The sequence below is a fragment of the Coffea arabica genome, chromosome 11c, assembly GCF_036785885.1.
Source record: "Coffea arabica cultivar ET-39 chromosome 11c, Coffea Arabica ET-39 HiFi, whole genome shotgun sequence".
Taxonomy (NCBI): Eukaryota; Viridiplantae; Streptophyta; class Magnoliopsida; order Gentianales; family Rubiaceae; genus Coffea; species Coffea arabica.
Genome location: NC_092330.1, coordinates 33519133 through 33538122, shown reverse-complemented (window position 1 = coordinate 33538122; position 18990 = coordinate 33519133). Strand labels below are relative to the sequence as shown.

Below are 18990 nucleotides of genomic sequence, written 5' to 3'. Positions count from 1 at the left end.
AGAAGAGGTGTGGAAAGTTGCTGCGGTATGATTGTGACCACAAATAATAGGGGAAGTGTGGGTGATGGACACCTGTAAAGAGTTTCTTTACCTGCAACCTGGAGGACTGTTAGGTGTTGGGGGATTACAACTGCAAATGTAAAATGTGGAGTGCCTAAATTAGGTAACTTCCAAAGTGAGGGGGTCGTACGCTGAAGTAAGGGCAGGAAAAAAAGGCGCGAAACTTGGCGGATAAGCTAAACACAGTATGCATAGTAGTAAGGAAGAAGCGCGAAATCAGACGAAAGCATTGAAAAGTGGGGTTCTTTTAATAAACACCGATGTGTTTATTTTGTATGCTTTCCAATAAATGAAGTACCCAATTTAAAAAAATTGGGTACTCCTGACCGTATGATGGACGAAAGTCATAAAGAGCTGATCATTTATAAGACAATGGGTTTAATTTAACTATACTTTTTTTTTCTGATAAATACATTTCTATTTAAGGCACCTTGGCTACTCTGTTCGTGTAACGGTCCAAAAGACATAAAGAGTTGGTCTTTTATTCAACAACGTGATTATTTTTATTTTATCTGATAAAATATTGTGTCTTTAAGGCACCTTGGGTATTATGTTGTTGTAAGAGAGAAAAGCCATAAAGAGTTGGAACTTTTAAATTGAAACACACGTTTGAATATATGAATGGGCCTCTACGGAAAATGGGTTTAATCTTTACTTATAATGGGGGAAAGCCATATAGAACTGGTTTTATTATCGAAAAATGCATTTCAATATAATGTTGTCAGATAAATAAATATTTATTTAAGGAAAATGGGTACTCCGTTCTTATACTTTTTTTCGATAAATACTTTTATACATTTCTATTTATTAGTAAGAATTACTATTTATGTATAAAAACTTACTATTATTTGAACTAAACTTACTCTTTTAAAAGTAACTTTAGGATATAAAGTAGTAATCTACTTATTTAAAAATTAAGTTTAATATTTATTCCAATTTACCTTTTGAGGTATAAAAGTTACTAATCTATTAGGCTTAACTTACTATTTTAGATAAGAAACTTACTTCCATAATTTTAGGTGTTATTCTATTTAGGTGAATAGGTCCAACAATAAATCAAATGATCGCTAAAAGTGCAACAATATATTATATTAGGTAAAAACTATTTCGCTACCATAACTATCATTTAGTATATCTATATGTATTGCTGAGGGGGTTTTGGATAGGGAGCTTCCAAAATTATCAAAAGTTTGAATGCTATTTTAATAGAATTTTACATTTTTATAATTAAAAAATGTTTATCTCTTAACTAATCATGTAATAGCTCCTACAAATCCTATAATTATGCTCATATTTTTTCCACATTTCCCGCACGTTTTTTTCACTACCCCGTAAAATTCAAACTCCTAAACTTTAACTAACAGATAATAACCACCCCTGTAAAATGATATCTGCAAATTTCAATTCACATCTCACATTTATTACTGACACTTATCATATCACTGATAGTAATAACTAATCTTTAATTTAAGAAATTCGCAACTACAAAAGTCAAATATCCAAAATTTAGTAGCCTGTTTAAATTACAATTTTCACAATTCAACGTATCTTATTGTGATAATATATTTTACTCTCACAATCATTCACAAATTATAAAGGGATTAAAAAATAAATAATTTTTTAATAAAAAATTAATTCAAAGGTAGTTAATTCACACACACACGCATACATATATACATATATATATATATATATATATATATTCTCATAATATAAATTAAAATTATAAAAAAATTAAGAGGGCTAACTTTTTTTTACACAAATATTTACACAATATGAATTAAAATTTTTAAAACTTTAGGAAGAAGGGACATATGGCCCCGATTAGCCCCTATTAGTTTGGAAGTGTTTGGATAGCAGATTTTTTCAAATAATATTTTGCTTACATCATAAACACATTTTTCAATACACCTTTTTATCTCGCATACATCATATCACAAAAAATACTATCGTAATTATTTCAAATAATATTTTAAATAACACTCTATCCAAACAAATTTCAATAGCGTCTTAGTTCCAAACCTGCAAGATTACAAAAGAGAAAATAACTGATCACAAAATGAATTTTATACTATGGTGATCCCACCCAAATGTAGTTATTTCACACACACACGCACACATATATACTTATATATATTGTGATAATATAAACTAAAATTATAATAAATTTGGAGGACCTGTTTTATTTTACACAAATATTTATATAATATGAATTAAATTTTTTAAAACTTGGGGAGGAGGGCTATGACCTCCATCAGCCCCCATTGGTTCCATTATTGATTTCAATGGCATCTTAATTTTAAACCTACAAGATTACAAAGAAAAAAAATAACTAATCACAAAGCAAATCCCACACCATAGTGATCCCAATGAAATATTTTAAAAAGATTCAGCAAGTTCACTTCAAAAAAAATACAAGTCTTGCTGAACTTTTTTCTGTAGTACGAATTCTTCAAAATTCAATAGAATTAATTAAACCACCTATATTAATTTTCATACTAAAAGTTGATTGGTGTAAAAAATGTTCACACCTTTGTACAAGATTATCAAATCAAATGCATAATGTTGGTAAGTATTTCATTTTAAAATCAAATAAAACATGCAATTAAATTTATTTCTATCCATATATTATTTATTTTCTAATATAAATTATTATTATTATTTTAAGATCCATCTTCCGCAAAAACACAATTCTTGAATGATTTATAGTTTTTGTCATACTTTGAGCTATTGTTAGACAAATCTTAAATTTTCATTATGTTGGTATACTTTTTTTAACTTTTTTCAAATTAAAATGGTATAATTTTTTAATTTATTTTAATAATGTAAGCACCGTGCGTATTACGAATATTCACACTAGTTGTCCTTGTATGACCGAGCCTGAGAGTTTGAGCATGTTTTGGTTGAATGTTATAATTCAAAATTTGGGGTTTGGAGGGAATAGGTTATATCCATTGTAATCAAAACTCAAACAAAAGTGGGGATAAGCCTGATTGTCACAACGAACTATATAAAGTGGATTTTTTTATTTATTTGCACAATGCTACCTTATTTTTACATGCATCAGAATGGATTGATTACAAGTTGCATTTGCTTGTCTTTTGCTAGAATTTTGGCTAATTAACAAATTATACTAATTGTAGAAAAGTAAGTTTGTAATCATTTTCAATTTTTGAAAAGTTTGAAAGTTTAGATAATAATAACAACAAATCTTCCTAGTTACATGTAGAATATCACTTGTTTCTATATCATAATTTTTATAACTTAACACCTATGAATATAATAAGATAAAATTATTATTTTATAATACGATAAAATTTTATTATTTTCTAAGGTTATGTGAAAGGTCAAAATATTTTTCACAAAATATTTTAAAATATATAAGTACAAAAGAATATTAAATTATACATATAATCATGCATTATACAAGTATGTTACGAGTACTTACTAACTAATGTACTAAATTTTAATCATTTATAAAATATTTTATTGTTATTTCAAATAAGCTTCCTAGTATTCATTTGGTATAAGCCATAAAGGATTGAGTGATTTGAGTCAGCTGCTTCTGTGTTAATTTTGATTGTGGTTAACAAACTCAATGATTTAGCCTGTTTAACTTAGGTTAGTGGGAAAATGGGTCACAGTAGGCTGGAATAAAATTGTAATAAACCTGTTTTTCAATTAAAAAAAAATGAACTCTTTATGACTTTTCTCCATTATAAGAACAGAGTACCCATTTTCCTAAAAAAAAATTATTTATCAGATAAAATAAAAATAAACCCATTTTTCAATAAAATCCTAACTCTTTATGCCTTTCCTCTATTATAAGAACCGTGTACCCATTTTGCCATAAATAAATTTATTTATCGGATAAAAAAAATTTATTTTTCGAAAAAATAAAAATGAACCCGTTTCTCAATAAAAACATCAGCTCTTTATGGTTTTCCTCCCTTATAAGAAAAAAGTATCCATTTTGCCATAAATAAATTTGTTTTAAATAAAATAAAAATAAACTCTTTTTTCAATAAAAAATCAGTTCTTTATGACTTTCATCCATTACAAGAATATAGTACCCATTTTTCTAAAAAAAATATTATTTATCGAATAAAATAAAAATGAACCCGTTTTTCAATAAAACACAAGCTCTTTATAGTTTTCCTCTATTGTAAGAACAGAGTATCCATTTTTTCATAAATAAATTTATTTATCAAATGAAAAAATAAATATATTTTTTAATAAAATACCAGTTCTTTATGGTTTTTCCTCCGTTCACAACAACAAAAAAGAGTATTAGCGGCAAGGACTTTTTCGCTTAAAATTCTCGCCAAAAGGAGCGCGGGAAAGCTTCCCTCCAAATACTGATTCTAGTGGGCCAAAGTTTGTATGTTATTGGTGAGAAATCATGGATGTTTTTTTGTGAAAATTTCAAAATTTTGCTCCCTTCCAATTTTTAGCAGAGCCGCGCATTGAAAATTTTTTAACCATTCCCAACACAGCACTTGTCAAGCCTAGCACCACATGAATTCCAAGCCTTCCATACTTGCAAGGCTACTTTCCCAAATATTGTTCTCAGATCAGAGCCCTCGAAAGTTCAATCGCAACCTTCCCTGCACCTTTCTCCTTCTATCCCTCTTTCTCTCTCTATCAATTTTCAGTTTCCCGTAGACATATGGTTCCTCTCTTCCTTTCTAGCATCCAGATCTGAATTTATACAATCATGGACACACTTTAAAGACCCTTCCAATGCAATGGCAGACTTCAAGGAAAAGCGATGGTGTAGGTTTTTTAATATATTATTTTCATCTCTGTTTTGTCAATTGCCTTTTTCTTGCATTTTTGGTCAATTTAACAATCGCAAGATAAACTTTTTGAAATTGTAGACTTCTACTTCAGTGGATTAGAGTGAAATGCTTATCTCAGTTAGAGTAGAGAAATGAGTCTTACTGGAAGGCAAAATGAAAACGGCCCGTCAAAATTGGATCTTGAACATCTATCAGTTTTTAAGAGTTTGTGTGAATTTTGGGTTTTTTTTTTCCTGGTTTTATTCTATGTGGTCTTGTCTGTATGATTGGAAAGTTCAATTTCTGATGTACTTTCAGGGGGGTTTGGCTGTAGCAGCAGGGAAGTGGGGAAGTGGGTGGCTTTCCGGTGGCACTGCCGGCTCAGTATAACCCATTAGACGAGCCGAGTCCATTGGGATTGAGGCTGAGGAAAAGTCCTTCCCTTTTGGAATTGATCCAAATGAGGCTTTCTCAAGCTAATTCACCTAAGGGTGCAAGTTCCAGTAAAAAAGAGCTTAAAGGGGCCGCTGCTTCTGGTTCCTCTGAGAAGCTCAAGGCTTCAAATTTTCCAGCAACTATTCTGCGAATTGGGACCCGGAAGGTATATTTATACATTTGCATTGGATCATGGATTTTAGAAACTTGTTTTATTGGATTGCTTGTGATTTCGTTAATTTTGATTGCATGTCTTTGTTCTAATTTCTAGTATAAGTCAAGATATGGAGGGGATTTGGTAGCAAAGTGTTATTTTGCAAAGCATAAGCTTGTACGGGAGGTTCTTGATGGCGGGCACAAGAATAAGATTGAAATTCAATGGTCTGATATAATGGCTTTGAAGGCGAATTATCCTGATGACGGACCAGGGACTTTGGATGTAGTGGTATTAGCAACACTTACTGTGTCTTTGTTAATTACTTTGTATGTCGTTATTATGAAAGTTGACAGACCAAATGCCATCCATTTTAATTGATGTGCTTGATTGATTTGTTAATATTGTGAGACGGATTGCAGGCATTCTGCTGCAAATGTGGAATTAAAATCAGAAGTTTCAGAAACTCATTCAGGTATGAACTGTCTTGTCCTGTTTACGATCATGTTTGAAGCGATCTCTTTGGATTTGGTATTTTATTCTCTTCGGTTCTCGAGTCACTTCCCTGTTACTTTAGTAGTATAAGTTTTGAGGGTTGGCCTTGTTGCATTCAATCCACTGGGAATTGAGCACCTTTGTCAGAATTTAATTTACAGGTTTGGTTGCTGTTGTCGTGAAAATGGATGTTGTGTTTCCATTCACGTAATTTTGTTTATGTATGGTGTCTGGAACAAGCATGAATCATTCGCACCACTACGAGTAGATCTTGCAAAAAAGGTGTTCAAAAGAAAAACATAACATGAAAAATTTTCTGTTACATAAGTTTCTTTGAGGATCCCTAGCAAATATAAAAACGTTGAGGATTAATGTAGATGATCTCTTTCTGCATCGACCCATTAAAAATGTATAATCAAGAGGCATGCTCCAGGGACAATGTGAAGCGTTAACAGTTTTTTTTTAAATCAAGGAACTGCAAAAGGAAGAGACTTATGAGAGACTATCCCTGGTTTTTGTAATTAGTTGCGACTTCCTCCTCGTATTGTCTCTTTTACTCTTCTAACACAAATTAATGTCTTTAAGACACTGACAACTAGGTTCTTGAAGAGTTTGAAGCCCGTACTTGACTAGTTATCTCTCTTTTTCAACCTTATTAGAGCAGGACAGAAAGTCGCCTAAATTTATTGAGAGAGCTAAGGAAGACATTGAAGCATTTTTACATAAAAAGAAGCCGTCAAATCATCATCATAAAGAAACTCATGGAGCAAGTGATGACATAGATGAGAACACTCCCATTACTGAAATTAAAGGTCCAAACGTCTTTGAAAGAGCAAAGGAAGAAGTTGAGGCCCTTGTTCATGCAATTCAACCGAAGAAGGATTCTAGAACAGACACTTCGTCATCAAAGAAAGAAGGTGGATTCAGGATGTCTATTGGAAAGGGGTTGGAAAAAATGTGTTCTCCACGGAGCCATAATAAAGATTGAGAGTGAAGTCTTGAGCATCTCCGCATTTGATTGGATCAGCAGCTCCCCCATAAATGAATGGTAAGCTAGTTATTAAGTAGAATTAAAGCACAGAATTGTAAACTTCACCTGCATATGGATATTGTGGAAAGGGCGATCATAGTGGTAATGCCTCTCTTTGCTTCTGTTTTTTTGTCTTTTCTTGATAAAAGTATTAGATCAAACAAGTTATTTTGTTTGCAAGCTCCATATTTTTGTCGATAAGAACTAAAGACTGCACATCAGTAGGGGGCAGTTTACATCAAGAACAAAACAGAGAGGTACAGTTGTTTAACAAAAAAAAAAAAAAAACAACAACTAAGGTTCAAGCACAGGTTTAGATTGTCCTGCTGTCTGTTCACTGGTCTCCAACCAGCCGCGGTTCTTCTCAAATCCCAGATAATCGGCCGAGTCAATGTCATAGGCTCAACATAAAAATGCTTGAACACCCTCACATTCCTTTGGCAGCCAAAGTGGTAAATAGTTGCAGCAAAAGCCACTCTCCGGTCCTGGCAAACAAACGTATTCTGAGAGCAATGCCGGAGGAGCCTTGAACACCAGGCATTTCTCCTTGACAAATCTCCATACCGCATAGGACTAAGGGCAAAGGAAGAGAATGTGCTCAAGATTTTCATCACTCTGCATACAGAGGGTACACATGGAATCTACTGCAATTCCTCAATTTAGCAATCTGTCCTTCATCATCAATATATTTTTGCAAGCCAACCATTGAAAAAAAAGCATGCCTAAGGACATGCCATGCTTTTTACCAGACAATAGAAAACCAAGGCACATTAGGTGCAGATATAGACAGCTGCTGCATAGCAGACTTAGCAGTGTGTACCGTCCACCAGGCCAAATGGCTTGATCAGGTAGAGGCACCAAAGAAGAAGGCGTAGCAGCTGCAAGATCTAGCACCTTTTTCACCTCGATAAGATCTTTCAGAATGCCAACACAATCTAGATATTTACGATTATTTTACGGTTTACTTCACTCTTGATTTTCCATCTAAATTCTGCGTTTGCAACAAGATGAGGGGATAAAATGAAATCCCTCTTCTTCTTCTTTTTTTCTGCAGTGGAATAACTCAATAAATACAACATTTTCTAAGATTCCTCCCCCTACTGTTTCTCCGACATAAAATTGTTGTTTATCCAGGTTGTATGCGACTGATTCAAGACATTGTGGACAATTTTATCTTTTCTTTTACGTATTAGTCAAGAAAGTAACAGCCACGGCCGTCAGTCATGACACAGACACATTTATTATTTCTACATCATGTCTAATTGGTTTTGGAAGTTTTCAGGGAGGTCACAAGGCATCGGAAATTCATGATTGTGATTTTCAGGTTCCATTATCACTACTAATTCTTAAAAATTCTTGGCCAAATGATCCATATCCGAGCACCCTGCAACTGTAGGCATAAGATTCTTCTAGAAGAAATGTAGGTGATTTCTTTGGATCAGAATTGGGTACTCTGTTCTTAAAATGGAGGAAAGTCATAAAGAGCTGATCTTTTATTAAAAAACGGGTTTATTTTTATTTTATCCGATAAATAAATTTATTTATGAAAAAATGGGTACTCTATTCTTATAATGGAGAAAAGTTATAAAAAGTTGGTCTTTTATTGAAAAATAGATTTATTTTTATTTTATCTGATAAATAAATTTATTTATGAGAAAATGGGTACTTTGTTCTTATAATGGAGGAAAGCCATAAAGAGCTAGTCTTTTATTAGAAAATGGATTTATTTTTATTTTATTCGATAAATAAATTTAATTATGAAAAAATAAGTACTCTGTTCTTATAATGGAAAAAAGCCATAAAGAGCTAGTCTTTTATGGGAAAGTGATACTTTATGGAAAGTGACCACGATTTGGTTTATGAAATAATCCCAAATAAAAATTTAGAATGAATTTATTTGTTTTGAAAGTTGTATAACGGTCGTTAAAACTCCAGAAATTGGCAAAAACATTTTGGAGTTGCAGAAAGCCAGAGGGAAGAAGGAGAAGAAATGAGCTTTTTGTCCGTTGCAATTATTCCTTTAAAAATGGCTCCATTCGGTTTTGTTCATTTTTTGTTGGATAAAATCGTTGGTTTTAACTATCAATTTTTCATTTCTCGTCAATTGTCCTTAATTGGCCAAAATTACAAAACTTTGAGGATGCAATATGTTTGGGGTGAAACTTTGAGGATAAAATTGGCCAACCACCCAAACTTTGAGGATGAAAAGTGCATTTTTTTCTATAAGATATTTAATCAAATGTTATTTCTTATCTTAATTTTAGTTATGACTATACTACATATTTATTAAATAGACATACCTTTATAATTAAAGTTAATATTTGATATTTTAGGATGCCATATATTTAAATAGATGAAAATTATTTGAACATAACATATTAAAATAATTTTATTTGTCAATCATTTTGGTCCTCCCTCCAAGGAAAAAATCTTGGTTTCGTCACTGCCTAGGAGGAAATTGGGGTCTATTGCTAACAAAAGATTGTGAAAATTTACCTTTATATCCTAATTATTTGGAAAAATCTAATGAACAAATTTTGCAAAAGAAGCCTTGTTTCTTACCAACAAATTAAGTAACTAATAAAATCACCTTTAATATTGCTTTAACATATTTAATTTATGTTAAATACAAATTTTACCAATTTCTCTTTTGTAAAAATATAAGTGTATCACTTTTTCAATTTTAATTACAAACATTTATGTTTTTTACATAAATGTAGTGATTCAGAGTAAAATGCCCATAAATATCTAGTATTTTGTTGATGTAATGCAAAAAAATTCATAAAGAGTTAGTATGTTATGGGCGCAATCTTTTTTACTTTCACATATTTAAAATTTGTTAAATGCAAAATCTACTAGTTTTCCTTTAGTAAAACTATAAGTATAATACTTTTTAATTTTATTTACAAATATTTATGTATTTTACATAAATGTAATGATTCAGAATAAAATACCCATAAATAGTTAGTATTTTGTTGATGTAATGCAAAAAACTCATAAAGAGTTGGTATGTTATGGGCAAAACTTTTTTACTTTCACATATTTAAAATTTATTAAATACAAAATTTACTAGTTTCCCTTTCGTAAAAATATTAGTGTAACACTTTTTCAATTTTAGTTATAAATATTTATGTATTTTACATAAATGTAATGATTCAGAATAAAATACCTGTAAATAGCTAGTGTTTTGTTGATGTAATGCAAAAAAAAAATATCATAAAGAATAGGTATGTTATGGGTAATATATTTTTTACTTTCATAAAAATCAGTTTATGTTAAATACAGGACAACCAATTTTCCTTTCGTAAAAATATTAGTGTAACAGTTCTTCAATTTTAGTTACACATATTTATGTATTTTACATAAATGTAATGATTCAGAGTAAAATGTCCATAAATAGATAGTATTTTGTTGATGTAATGCCCGTAAATAGATAGTACTGCTTATGCTTCCTTTTCGGTGTTTTATTCATAGGCCAATTATATTTATGTTAATTCCATCATACCCCAATACATTTCCAACTTCTGCAGTACGCTACATTCACATTTCTAAACCGCGGTTATAGGTCACTATTTACTTTTTTAGAAACATTCCCTTCATCTCCGTACATGTCAGGTTGCTACGTGCCAGATTCTTTGCCATATAATTTACTTTCCACACCTGTCTTTGGAATATGTGAATACACTGCATGATTTCAGAATGGAATATTAGTGAAGGAAAGTGTTGTATTGAAAATGGGATGTTGCTGCGGTATGTTTAGGAATCAGAGAAGAGGTGTGGAAAGTTGCTGCGGTATGATTGTGACCACAAATGATAGGGGAAGTGTGGGTGATGGACACCTGTAAAGGGCTTCTTTACCTGCAACCTGGAGGGCTGTTGGGTGTTGGGGGATTACAACTGCAAATGTAAAATGTGGAGTGCCTAAATTAGGCAACTTCCAAAGTGAGGGGGTCGTACGCTGAAGTAAGGGCAGGGAAAAAAGGCGCGAAGCTTGGCAGATAAGCTAAACACAGTATGCATAGTAGTAAGGAAGAAGCGCGAAATTGAACGAAAGCATTGAAAAGTGGGTTCTTTTAATAAACACCAATGTGTTTATTTTGTATGCTTTCCGATAAATGAAGTACCCAATTTAAGAAAATTGGGTACTCCTGACCGTATGATGGACGAAAGCCATAAAGAGCTAGTCATTTATAAGACAACGGGTTTAACTATACTTTTTTTTCGGATAAATACATTTCTATTTAAGGCACCTTGCTACTCTGTTCGTGTAACGGTCCAAAAGACATAAAGAGCTGGTCTTTTATTCAACAACGGGATTATTTTCATTTTATCTGATAAAACATTGTGTCTTTAAGGCACCTTGGGTATTATGTTGTTGTAAGAGAGGAAAGCCATAAAGAATTGAAACTTTTAAATTGAAACACACGTTTGAATATATGAATGGGCCTCTACGGAAAATGGGTTTAATCTTTACTTATAATGGGGGAAAGCCATATAGAACTGGTTTTATTATCGAAAAATGCATTTCAATATAATGTTGTCAGATAAATAAATATTTATTTAAGGAAAACGGGTACTCCGTTCTCATACTTTTTTTCAATAAATACTTTTATACATTTCTATTTATTAGTAAGAATTACTATTTATGTATAAAAACTTACTATTATTTGAACTAAACTTACTCTTTTAAAAGTAAGTTTGGGATATAAAGTAGTAATCTATTTATTTAAAAATTAAGTTTAATATTTATTCCAATTTACCTTTTGAGGTATAAAAGTTACTAATCTATTAGGCTTAACTTACTATTTTAGATAGGAACTTCCATAATTTTAGGTGTTATTCTATTTAGGTGAATAGGTCCAACAATAAATCAAATGATCGCTAAAAGTGCAACAACATATTATATTAGGTAAAAACTATTTCGCTACCATAACTATCATTTAGTATATCTATATGTATTGCTGAGGAGGTTTTGGATAGGGAGCTTCCAAAATTGTCAAAAGTTTGAATGCTATTTTAATAGAATTTTACATTTTTATAATTAAAAAATGTTTATATCTTAACTAATCATGTAACCGCTCCTACAAATCCTATAATTATGCTCATATTTTTCCCACATTTCCCGCACGTTTTTTTCACTACCCCGTAAAATTCAAACTCCTAAACTTTAACTAACAGATAATAACCACCCCTGTAAAATGATATCTGCAAATTTCAATTCACATCTCACATTTATTACTGACACTTATCATATCACTGATAGTAATAACTAACTATTAATTTAAGAAATTCGCAACTACGAAAGTCAAATATCCAAAATTTAGTAACCTGTTTAAATTACAATTTTCACAATTCAACGTATCTTATTGTCATAATATATTTTACTCTCACAATCATTCACAAATTATAAAGGGATTAAAAAATAAATAATTTTTAATAAAAAATTAATTCAAAGGTAATTAATTCACACACACACGCGCGCATACATATATATACATATATATATATATATATTCATAATATAAACTAAAATTATAAAAAATTAGGAGGGCTAACTTTTTTTACACAAATATTTACACAATATGAATTAAAATTTTTAAAACTTTCAAAAGAAAGGACCTATGGCCCCGATTAGCCCCTATTAGTTTGGGAGTGTTTGGATAGCAGATTTTTTTAAATAATATTTTGCTTATATCATAAACACATTTTTCATCCATTTTTTTTATCTCACATACATCATATCACAAAAAGTGCTATCATAATTATTTCAAATAATATTTTAAATAACACTCTATCCAAACAAATTTCAATAGCATCTTAGTTCCAAACTTGCAAGATTACAAAAGAGAAAATAACTTATCACAAAATGAATTTTACATTATGGTGATCCCACCCAATTGTAGTTATTTCACACATACACGTACATATATATACTTATATATTCTCATAATATAAACTAAAATTATAATAAATTTGGAGGACCAGTTTTATTTTACACAAATATTTATATAATATGAATTAAAATTTTTAAAACTTGGGGAGGAGGGCTATGACCTCCATTAGCCCCCATTGGTTCCATTATTGATTTCAATGGCATCTTAATTTCAAACCTACAAGATTACAAAGAAAAAAATAACTAATCACAAAGCGAATCTCACACCATAGTGATCCCAATGAAATATTTTAAAAAGATTCAGCAAGTTCACTTCAAAAAAAATACAAGTCTTGCTGGACTTTTTTTGTAGTACGAATTCTTCAAAATTCAATAGAATTAATTAAACCACCAATATTAATTTTCATACTAAAAGTTGATTGGTGTAAAAAATGTTTGCACCTTTGTACAAGATTATCAAATCGAATGCATAATGTTGGTAAGTATTTCATTTAAAATCAAATAAAACATGCAATTACATTTATTTCATCCATATATTATTCATTTTCTAATATAAATTATTATTATTATTTTAAGATCCATCTTCCGCAAAAACACAATTCTTGAATGATTTATAGTTTTTGTCATACTTTAAACTATTGTTAGACAAATCTTAAATTTTAATTATGTTGGTATAATTTTTTTAACTTTTTTCAAATTAAAATGGTATAATTTTTTAATTTATTTTAATAATGTAAGCACCGTGCGTAGCACGGATATTCACACTAGTTGTCCTTGTATGACCGAGCCTGAGAGTTTGAGCATGTTTTGGTTGAATGTTATAATTCAAAATTTGGGGTTTGGAGGGAATAGGTTATATCCATTGTAATCAAAATTCAAACAAAAGTGGGGATAAGTCTGGTTGTCACAACGAACTATATAAAGTGAATTTTTTTATTTATTTGCACAATGCTACCTTATTTTTACATGCATCAGAATGGATTGATTACAAGTTGCATTTGCTTGCCTTTTGCTAGAATTTTGGCTAATTAACAAATTATACTAATTGTAGAAAAGTAAGTTTGTAATCATTTTCAATTTTTGAAAAGCTTGAAAGTTTGGATAATAATAACAACAAATCTTCCTAGTTACATGTAGAATATCACTTGTTTTTATATCACAATTTTTATAACTTAACACCTATGAATATAATAAGATAAAATTATTATTTTATAATACGATAAAATTTTATTATTTTCTAAGGTTATGTGAAAGGTCAAAATATTTTTCACAAAATATTTTAAAATATATAAGTACAAAAGAATATTAAATTATACATATAATCATGCATTATACAAGTGTGTTACAAGTACTTACTAACTAATGTACTAAATTTTAATCATTTATAAAATATTTTTTTATTATTTCAAATAAGCTTCCTAGTATTCATTTGGTATAAGTCATAAAGGATTGAGTGATTTGAGTCAGCTGCTTCTGTGTTAATTTTGATTGTGATTAACAAACTCAATGATTTAGCCCCGTCTAACTTAGGTTAGTGGGAAAATGGGTCACAGTTGGTTGGAATAAAATTGTAATAAACTCGTTTTTCAATAAAAAAAAAATGAACTCTTTATGACTTTTCTCCATTATAAGAACAGAGTACCTATTTTTCTAAAAAAAAATTATTTATCAGATAAAATAAAAATAAACCCATTTTTCAATAAAATCCTAACTCTTTATGCCTTTCCTCTATTATAAGAATCGTGTACCCATTTTGCCATAAACAAATTTATTTATCGGATAAAAAAATTTATTTATCAAAAAAATAAAAATAAACCCGTTTCTCAATAAAACATCAACTCTTTATGGCTTTCCTCCCTTATAAGAAAAGAGTATCCATTTTGCCATAAATAAATTTGTTTATCGAATAAAATAAAAATAAACTCTTTTTTCAATAAAAAAACCAGTTCTTTATGACTTTCCTCTATTATAAGAATATAATACCCATTTTTCTAAAAAAAATATTATTTATCGAATAAAATTAAAATGAACCCGTTTTTCAATAAAACACAAGCTCTTTATAGTTTTCCTCTATTATAAGAACAGAGTATCCATTTTTTCATAAATAAATTTATTTATCGGATGAAAAAATAAATATATTTTTCAATAAAATACCAGTTCTTTATAATTTTCCTCCGTTCACTACAACAAAAAAGGGTATTAGCGACAACAACTTTAGGAAGACGTAGAAAGCTTGACGCTCTTAAGAGGCTTATAGCAAGGAAAAGGACAATACCTCACCAAAAATTGGAGCCATCATATACTCTGCGAGGGCAAGGACTTTTCTCGCTTAAAATTCTCGCCAAAAGGAGAGCGGGAAAGCTTCCCTCCAAATACTGATTTTAGTGGGCCAAAGTTTCTATGTTATTGGTGAGAAATCATGGGTGTTTTTTTGTGAAAATTTCAAAATTTTGCTCCCTTTCAATTTTTAGCAGAGCCGCGCATTGAAAATTTTTTAACCATTCCCGGCACAGCACTTGTCAAGCCTAGCACCACATGAATTTCAAGCCTTCCACACTTGCAAGGCTACTTTCCCAAATATTGTTCTCAGATCAGAGCGCTCGAAAGTTCAATTGCAACCTCCCCTGCACCTTTCTCCTTCTATCTCTCTTTCCCTCTCTATCAATTTTCAGTTTCCCATAGACATATGGTTCCCCTCTTCCTCTCTAGCATCCAGATCTGAATTTATACAATCATGGATACACTTTAAAGACCCTTCCGATGCAATGGCAGACTTCAAGGAAAAGCGATGGTGTAGGTTTTTTAATATGTTATTTTAGAAAATGGGTCCGTGATCCCGATTTTGTTAGGAATTGTTGGGGTATGTAGATTGTTAATTTTGATTGCCAAGCTTTCATTTGAGCGATCAGCTTCTAAAAGGTCAGAGAGGCTGTTGAGTCTTGTATTTGGGTTTCTTGGGTTTTTCTGGCCATATTGAAGACTGTTGGCTGTGACTTGTCACTTATTGATTTTACGTCAATTTTAAAATCAATGAAAAACCTTCAGCAGTCAGATGGGAGGTAATTTCTCTGTTCAAATTCATTCTTAAGACTCTGATTTAGGGGTACATCATTTGTGGGACCATGTAAGGTAATGTGTTTCATGGCCTTGTGTTTCTGGGGAACATGGATTCCCCTCCATCCTCGGATACTTGTCAAATTGCCAACTTTTAAGATAGATCTGTAGATATATTGATTTATTACCTGATTCATATTGTGATTTTGAGCAAAAAATGTAGGTATGATTTGCTTGTAGACCATGACTTTATCATCTTTGTTAGCATATCATATATCAAACTCCAGAGAGTATAGAAAAAAAAAAGTAAAGAATTAGCAACGAAAGAAGTATTTGCAACCTTTGTCCAACCTACCTTTTGTTCCATTCTAGATCACAGCTGGAAAATTTCTTTCACATGTTGAGAAATTACCTGCACCACTGCATTCACTGAAGAACAATAAAAAAAAAGGCTGCAAAATGCTTAGCTTTGCTTATCTCTTAAATGCTGCTATGTGTTAGCATCCATCTTCTATATCCTCAATTGTTTATTTGTTTATTTATTTATTGAAGACAGTTTCTCATTCCTGAGCTAATTTCTATTCTCTGAAATTACTCTTGGCAGGAATAGTGTCAAACTGGAAGAAAAAATTTTGGTTGCATCACGCATACTCTAACATTTGTAGTTGCCACATCACTGTTATAACTTGAAGATTTTGTGATTTGTCATTGTAACATCGATTAAGAAAATGACCTAAAGGAGTCCGATCTTTCTAGCTTTGACATTGTTCTTAATTCTAGTCGCTATATTTTTCACTTCTTTTTTATCTACCGGTTGATTCTTGACTAATATTACAAACTAATACATGAAAGCTGTTGTCTTTTTCCAGTTTTATGCCTACTCATTATGGTGCAGAGACAAATCTCCATTTTGTATTTTGTGCAGGTGAGGAAGATGCTTTTAGGTCCTTCTTATTGAAATTCTTATACTGATAGATAATACTAACAGTTTAATGTATCAGTGGCCATCTGCTTTTTGTTGGGCAATTGGAGTGGTCTGGACAGAGAGAAAGCAAAGGATTACATAATAGAGTGTCAGGTATGTAAAGCTTGTATGACATGTTTAGTTTGTTTAATTATTCAAGTTGCAAACATATGTTCCTATTGTGTATCTGTGATACATTTAAGATGTGCTTACAAGTGTTGTCCTTGCAGTCATATGATGGTGGTTTTGGGTTGATTCCTGGTTCGGAATCACATGGTGAGTGGACACAATTGTGTATGATCTTGGCATCTGCTTGATCTTCAGCGCATTGAATTTTTTCTCCGGTCTTTTTTCCCGCAAATAAACAAACTTCTCTTTGTTTCTTTGGTAGTCTTCAATGGTTTTTTATCAACTTATCTTTTTCAGTTACTTTTGCTAGGTGTCATTGTACTCGATTGTTTTTTTTCTTTCTAAACCCATAATATTAGTGGTGTTGGATGCAGCTTTATTCTGCTTCCCTTTCACATACAATTTGAAAATCAAACAGCTGTATCTTTTTAGCAGCAGGTTATTTGTTGAACAACATTGGTCTTTTTCTGCTAGGTTATTCTTTTTTTTTTGGTCCATTTGATTCTGCCAGGTTATTCTTGTTTTGTTTGTTTATTTTTGTTTTTAACAGCGTTGTTCTTTTTGTATGGAATGTCACTGTTTACCCGCAGGTTGTTTGGTACTGGGTAGTGGTTGCTCAACTTTTTTCCTTGGGGGGGATCATTTTTATTATTTTTGCAAGCAATAGATTTTCTTTTTCTTTAACTTTTCTTCAAGGCTGTTCCTATATGAATTTACTCCTCGAATGATTAGTGACTTCTGGATCTGGGAGATGCTTCCTATTTCCTAATTCAATTTTGTTCTCCATTTGAGAATGCTGAAAAATTGGGAGAAACATAATAGTAGGATACTGTGAAAGTGCTGTGGTTGGCCCAACATGCTGCTGATGAAGCATACGTGCGTGTGCTGTGGTTGGCCCAACATGCTGCTGCGAAGAAGAGCTTTGTTGGCAATTGAGCTCTCGACATTTTTCATTTTTCTTTTGGCTTTTAGCTGTAGAATTGCTGTTTAGGGAAAAAAGATATTGGCTTTTGGCTTTAGGCTTTGAGTATCTTTGTGCTTTGTACCGTTGAAAAATAGTTGAAAAAAAAAATAGCAACCACAGTCACAAAGCTGCTTTTGGCAACTTTCTTGCAAGAAAATCATTTAGTTGCATTTGATCGTCTTTGGTAAGGGGTCGATGGTTTCTAATTAAAGAAGTTACTTGTTCATGACAAAATGGGCACTCTTTTTTTATAATGAAAAAAAGTCATAAAGAGTTGGTGTTTTATTGAAAAATGAGTTTATTTTTGGTTTATCCGATTGACAAATTCCTTTTTACTTTCAAAATAGGTACTCTGTTCTTATGATGGAGGAAAGTCATAAAAACCTGGTATTTTATTGAAAAAATGGGTTTATTTTTATTTTATCTGATAAATAAATTTGTTTATGGAAAAATGGATGCTCTGTTCTTAAAATGGAGGAAAGTCATAAAGAGCCAGTCTTTTATTGAAAAACGGGTTTATTTTTATTTTATCCGATAAATAAATTTATTTATGGAAAAATGGGTACTCTGTTCTTATAATGGAGGAAAGTCATAAAGAGTTGGTCTTTTATTAAAAAATAGATTTATTTGTATTTTATCTGATAAATAAATTTATTTATGAAAAAATGGGTACTCTGTTCTTATAATGGAGGAAAACCATAAAGAGCTGGTCTTTTATTAGAAAATAAATTTATTTTTATTTTATTCGATAAATAAATTTAGTTATAAAAAAATGGGTACCCTGTTCTAATAATGGAGGAAAATCATAAAGAGCTGGTCTTTTATGGGAAAGTGATACTTTACACAAAGTGACCGCAATTTGGTTTATGAAATAATCCCAAATAAAAATTTAGAATGAATTTATTTGTTTTGAAAGTTGTATAACGGTCGTTAAAACTTCAGAGATTGGCAAAAAAATTTTGGGGTTACATAAAGGCAGAGCGAAGAAGGAGAAGAATTGAGCTTTTTGTCCGTTGCAATTGTTCCATTAA

At 31.0% G+C, this 18990-nt stretch overlaps 3 protein-coding genes across 7 annotated transcripts in view; 2 read left to right on the top strand and 1 right to left on the bottom strand.

The window, feature by feature from the left end:
• The window catches only part of LOC140017018 (receptor like protein 21-like), a 132653-nt gene that overhangs the window by 79583 nt on the left and 34080 nt on the right, over positions 1-18990 (bottom strand). The window lies entirely within an intron of this gene.
• On the top strand, positions 4574-6670 carry LOC140016648 (uncharacterized). 3 transcript variants are annotated; one of them, XM_072070223.1, is made up of 5 exons: positions 4575-4836; positions 5179-5442; positions 5548-5721; positions 5853-5905; positions 6585-6670. In XM_072070223.1, exons 1-5 carry the CDS (start codon positions 4804-4806, stop codon positions 6604-6606), a joined length of 546 nt encoding a protein of 181 aa, XP_071926324.1. In that variant the 5' UTR covers positions 4575-4803; the 3' UTR covers positions 6607-6670. The 3 variants fall into 3 exon arrangements, 2 of the variants coding, with proteins under 2 accessions (XP_071926323.1, XP_071926324.1); XM_072070222.1 differs by lacking the exon at positions 6585-6670 and having other exon boundaries at positions 4574-4836; positions 5853-6408; XR_011822856.1 differs by lacking the exons at positions 4575-4836; positions 5179-5442 and having other exon boundaries at positions 5449-5721.
• LOC140004328 (geranylgeranyl transferase type-1 subunit beta-like) lies at positions 15147-18129 on the top strand. Of its 3 annotated transcripts, XR_011822775.1 has the most exons (5): positions 15147-15907; positions 16772-16827; positions 16904-16980; positions 17097-17142; positions 17788-18129. XR_011822775.1 is itself a non-coding variant. In XM_072069871.1 (4 exons), the coding sequence occupies exons 1-4, from the start codon at positions 15637-15639 to the stop codon at positions 17181-17183; spliced, it is 225 nt and encodes a 74-aa protein (XP_071925972.1). In that variant the 5' UTR covers positions 15147-15636; the 3' UTR covers positions 17184-17778. The 3 variants fall into 3 exon arrangements, 2 of the variants coding, with proteins under 2 accessions (XP_071925972.1, XP_071925971.1); XM_072069871.1 differs by lacking the exon at positions 17788-18129 and having other exon boundaries at positions 15147-15641; positions 17097-17778; XM_072069870.1 differs by lacking the exon at positions 17788-18129 and having other exon boundaries at positions 17097-17778.

What these genes read in the sequence shown, in the direction of transcription:
- LOC140016648 (XM_072070222.1), top strand. Translation starts at nt 4,804, where the DNA reads ATGCAATGGCAGACTTCAAGGAAAAGCGATGGT. An exon ending in CTTCAAGGAAAAGCGATGGT is followed by an intron (nt 4,837 to 5,178) that starts GTAGGTTTTTTA and finishes TGGCTGTAGCAG; the next exon opens with CAGGGAAGTGGGGAAGTGGG. An exon ending in TGCGAATTGGGACCCGGAAG is followed by an intron (nt 5,443 to 5,547) that starts GTATATTTATAC and finishes TCTAATTTCTAG; the next exon opens with TATAAGTCAAGATATGGAGG.
- LOC140004328 (XM_072069870.1), top strand. Translation starts at nt 15,879, where the DNA reads ATGAAAAACCTTCAGCAGTCAGATGGGAG. An exon ending in CCATTTTGTATTTTGTGCAG is followed by an intron (nt 16,828 to 16,903) that starts GTGAGGAAGATG and finishes TTAATGTATCAG; the next exon opens with TGGCCATCTGCTTTTTGTTG. An exon ending in ATTACATAATAGAGTGTCAG is followed by an intron (nt 16,981 to 17,096) that starts GTATGTAAAGCT and finishes TTGTCCTTGCAG; the next exon opens with TCATATGATGGTGGTTTTGG.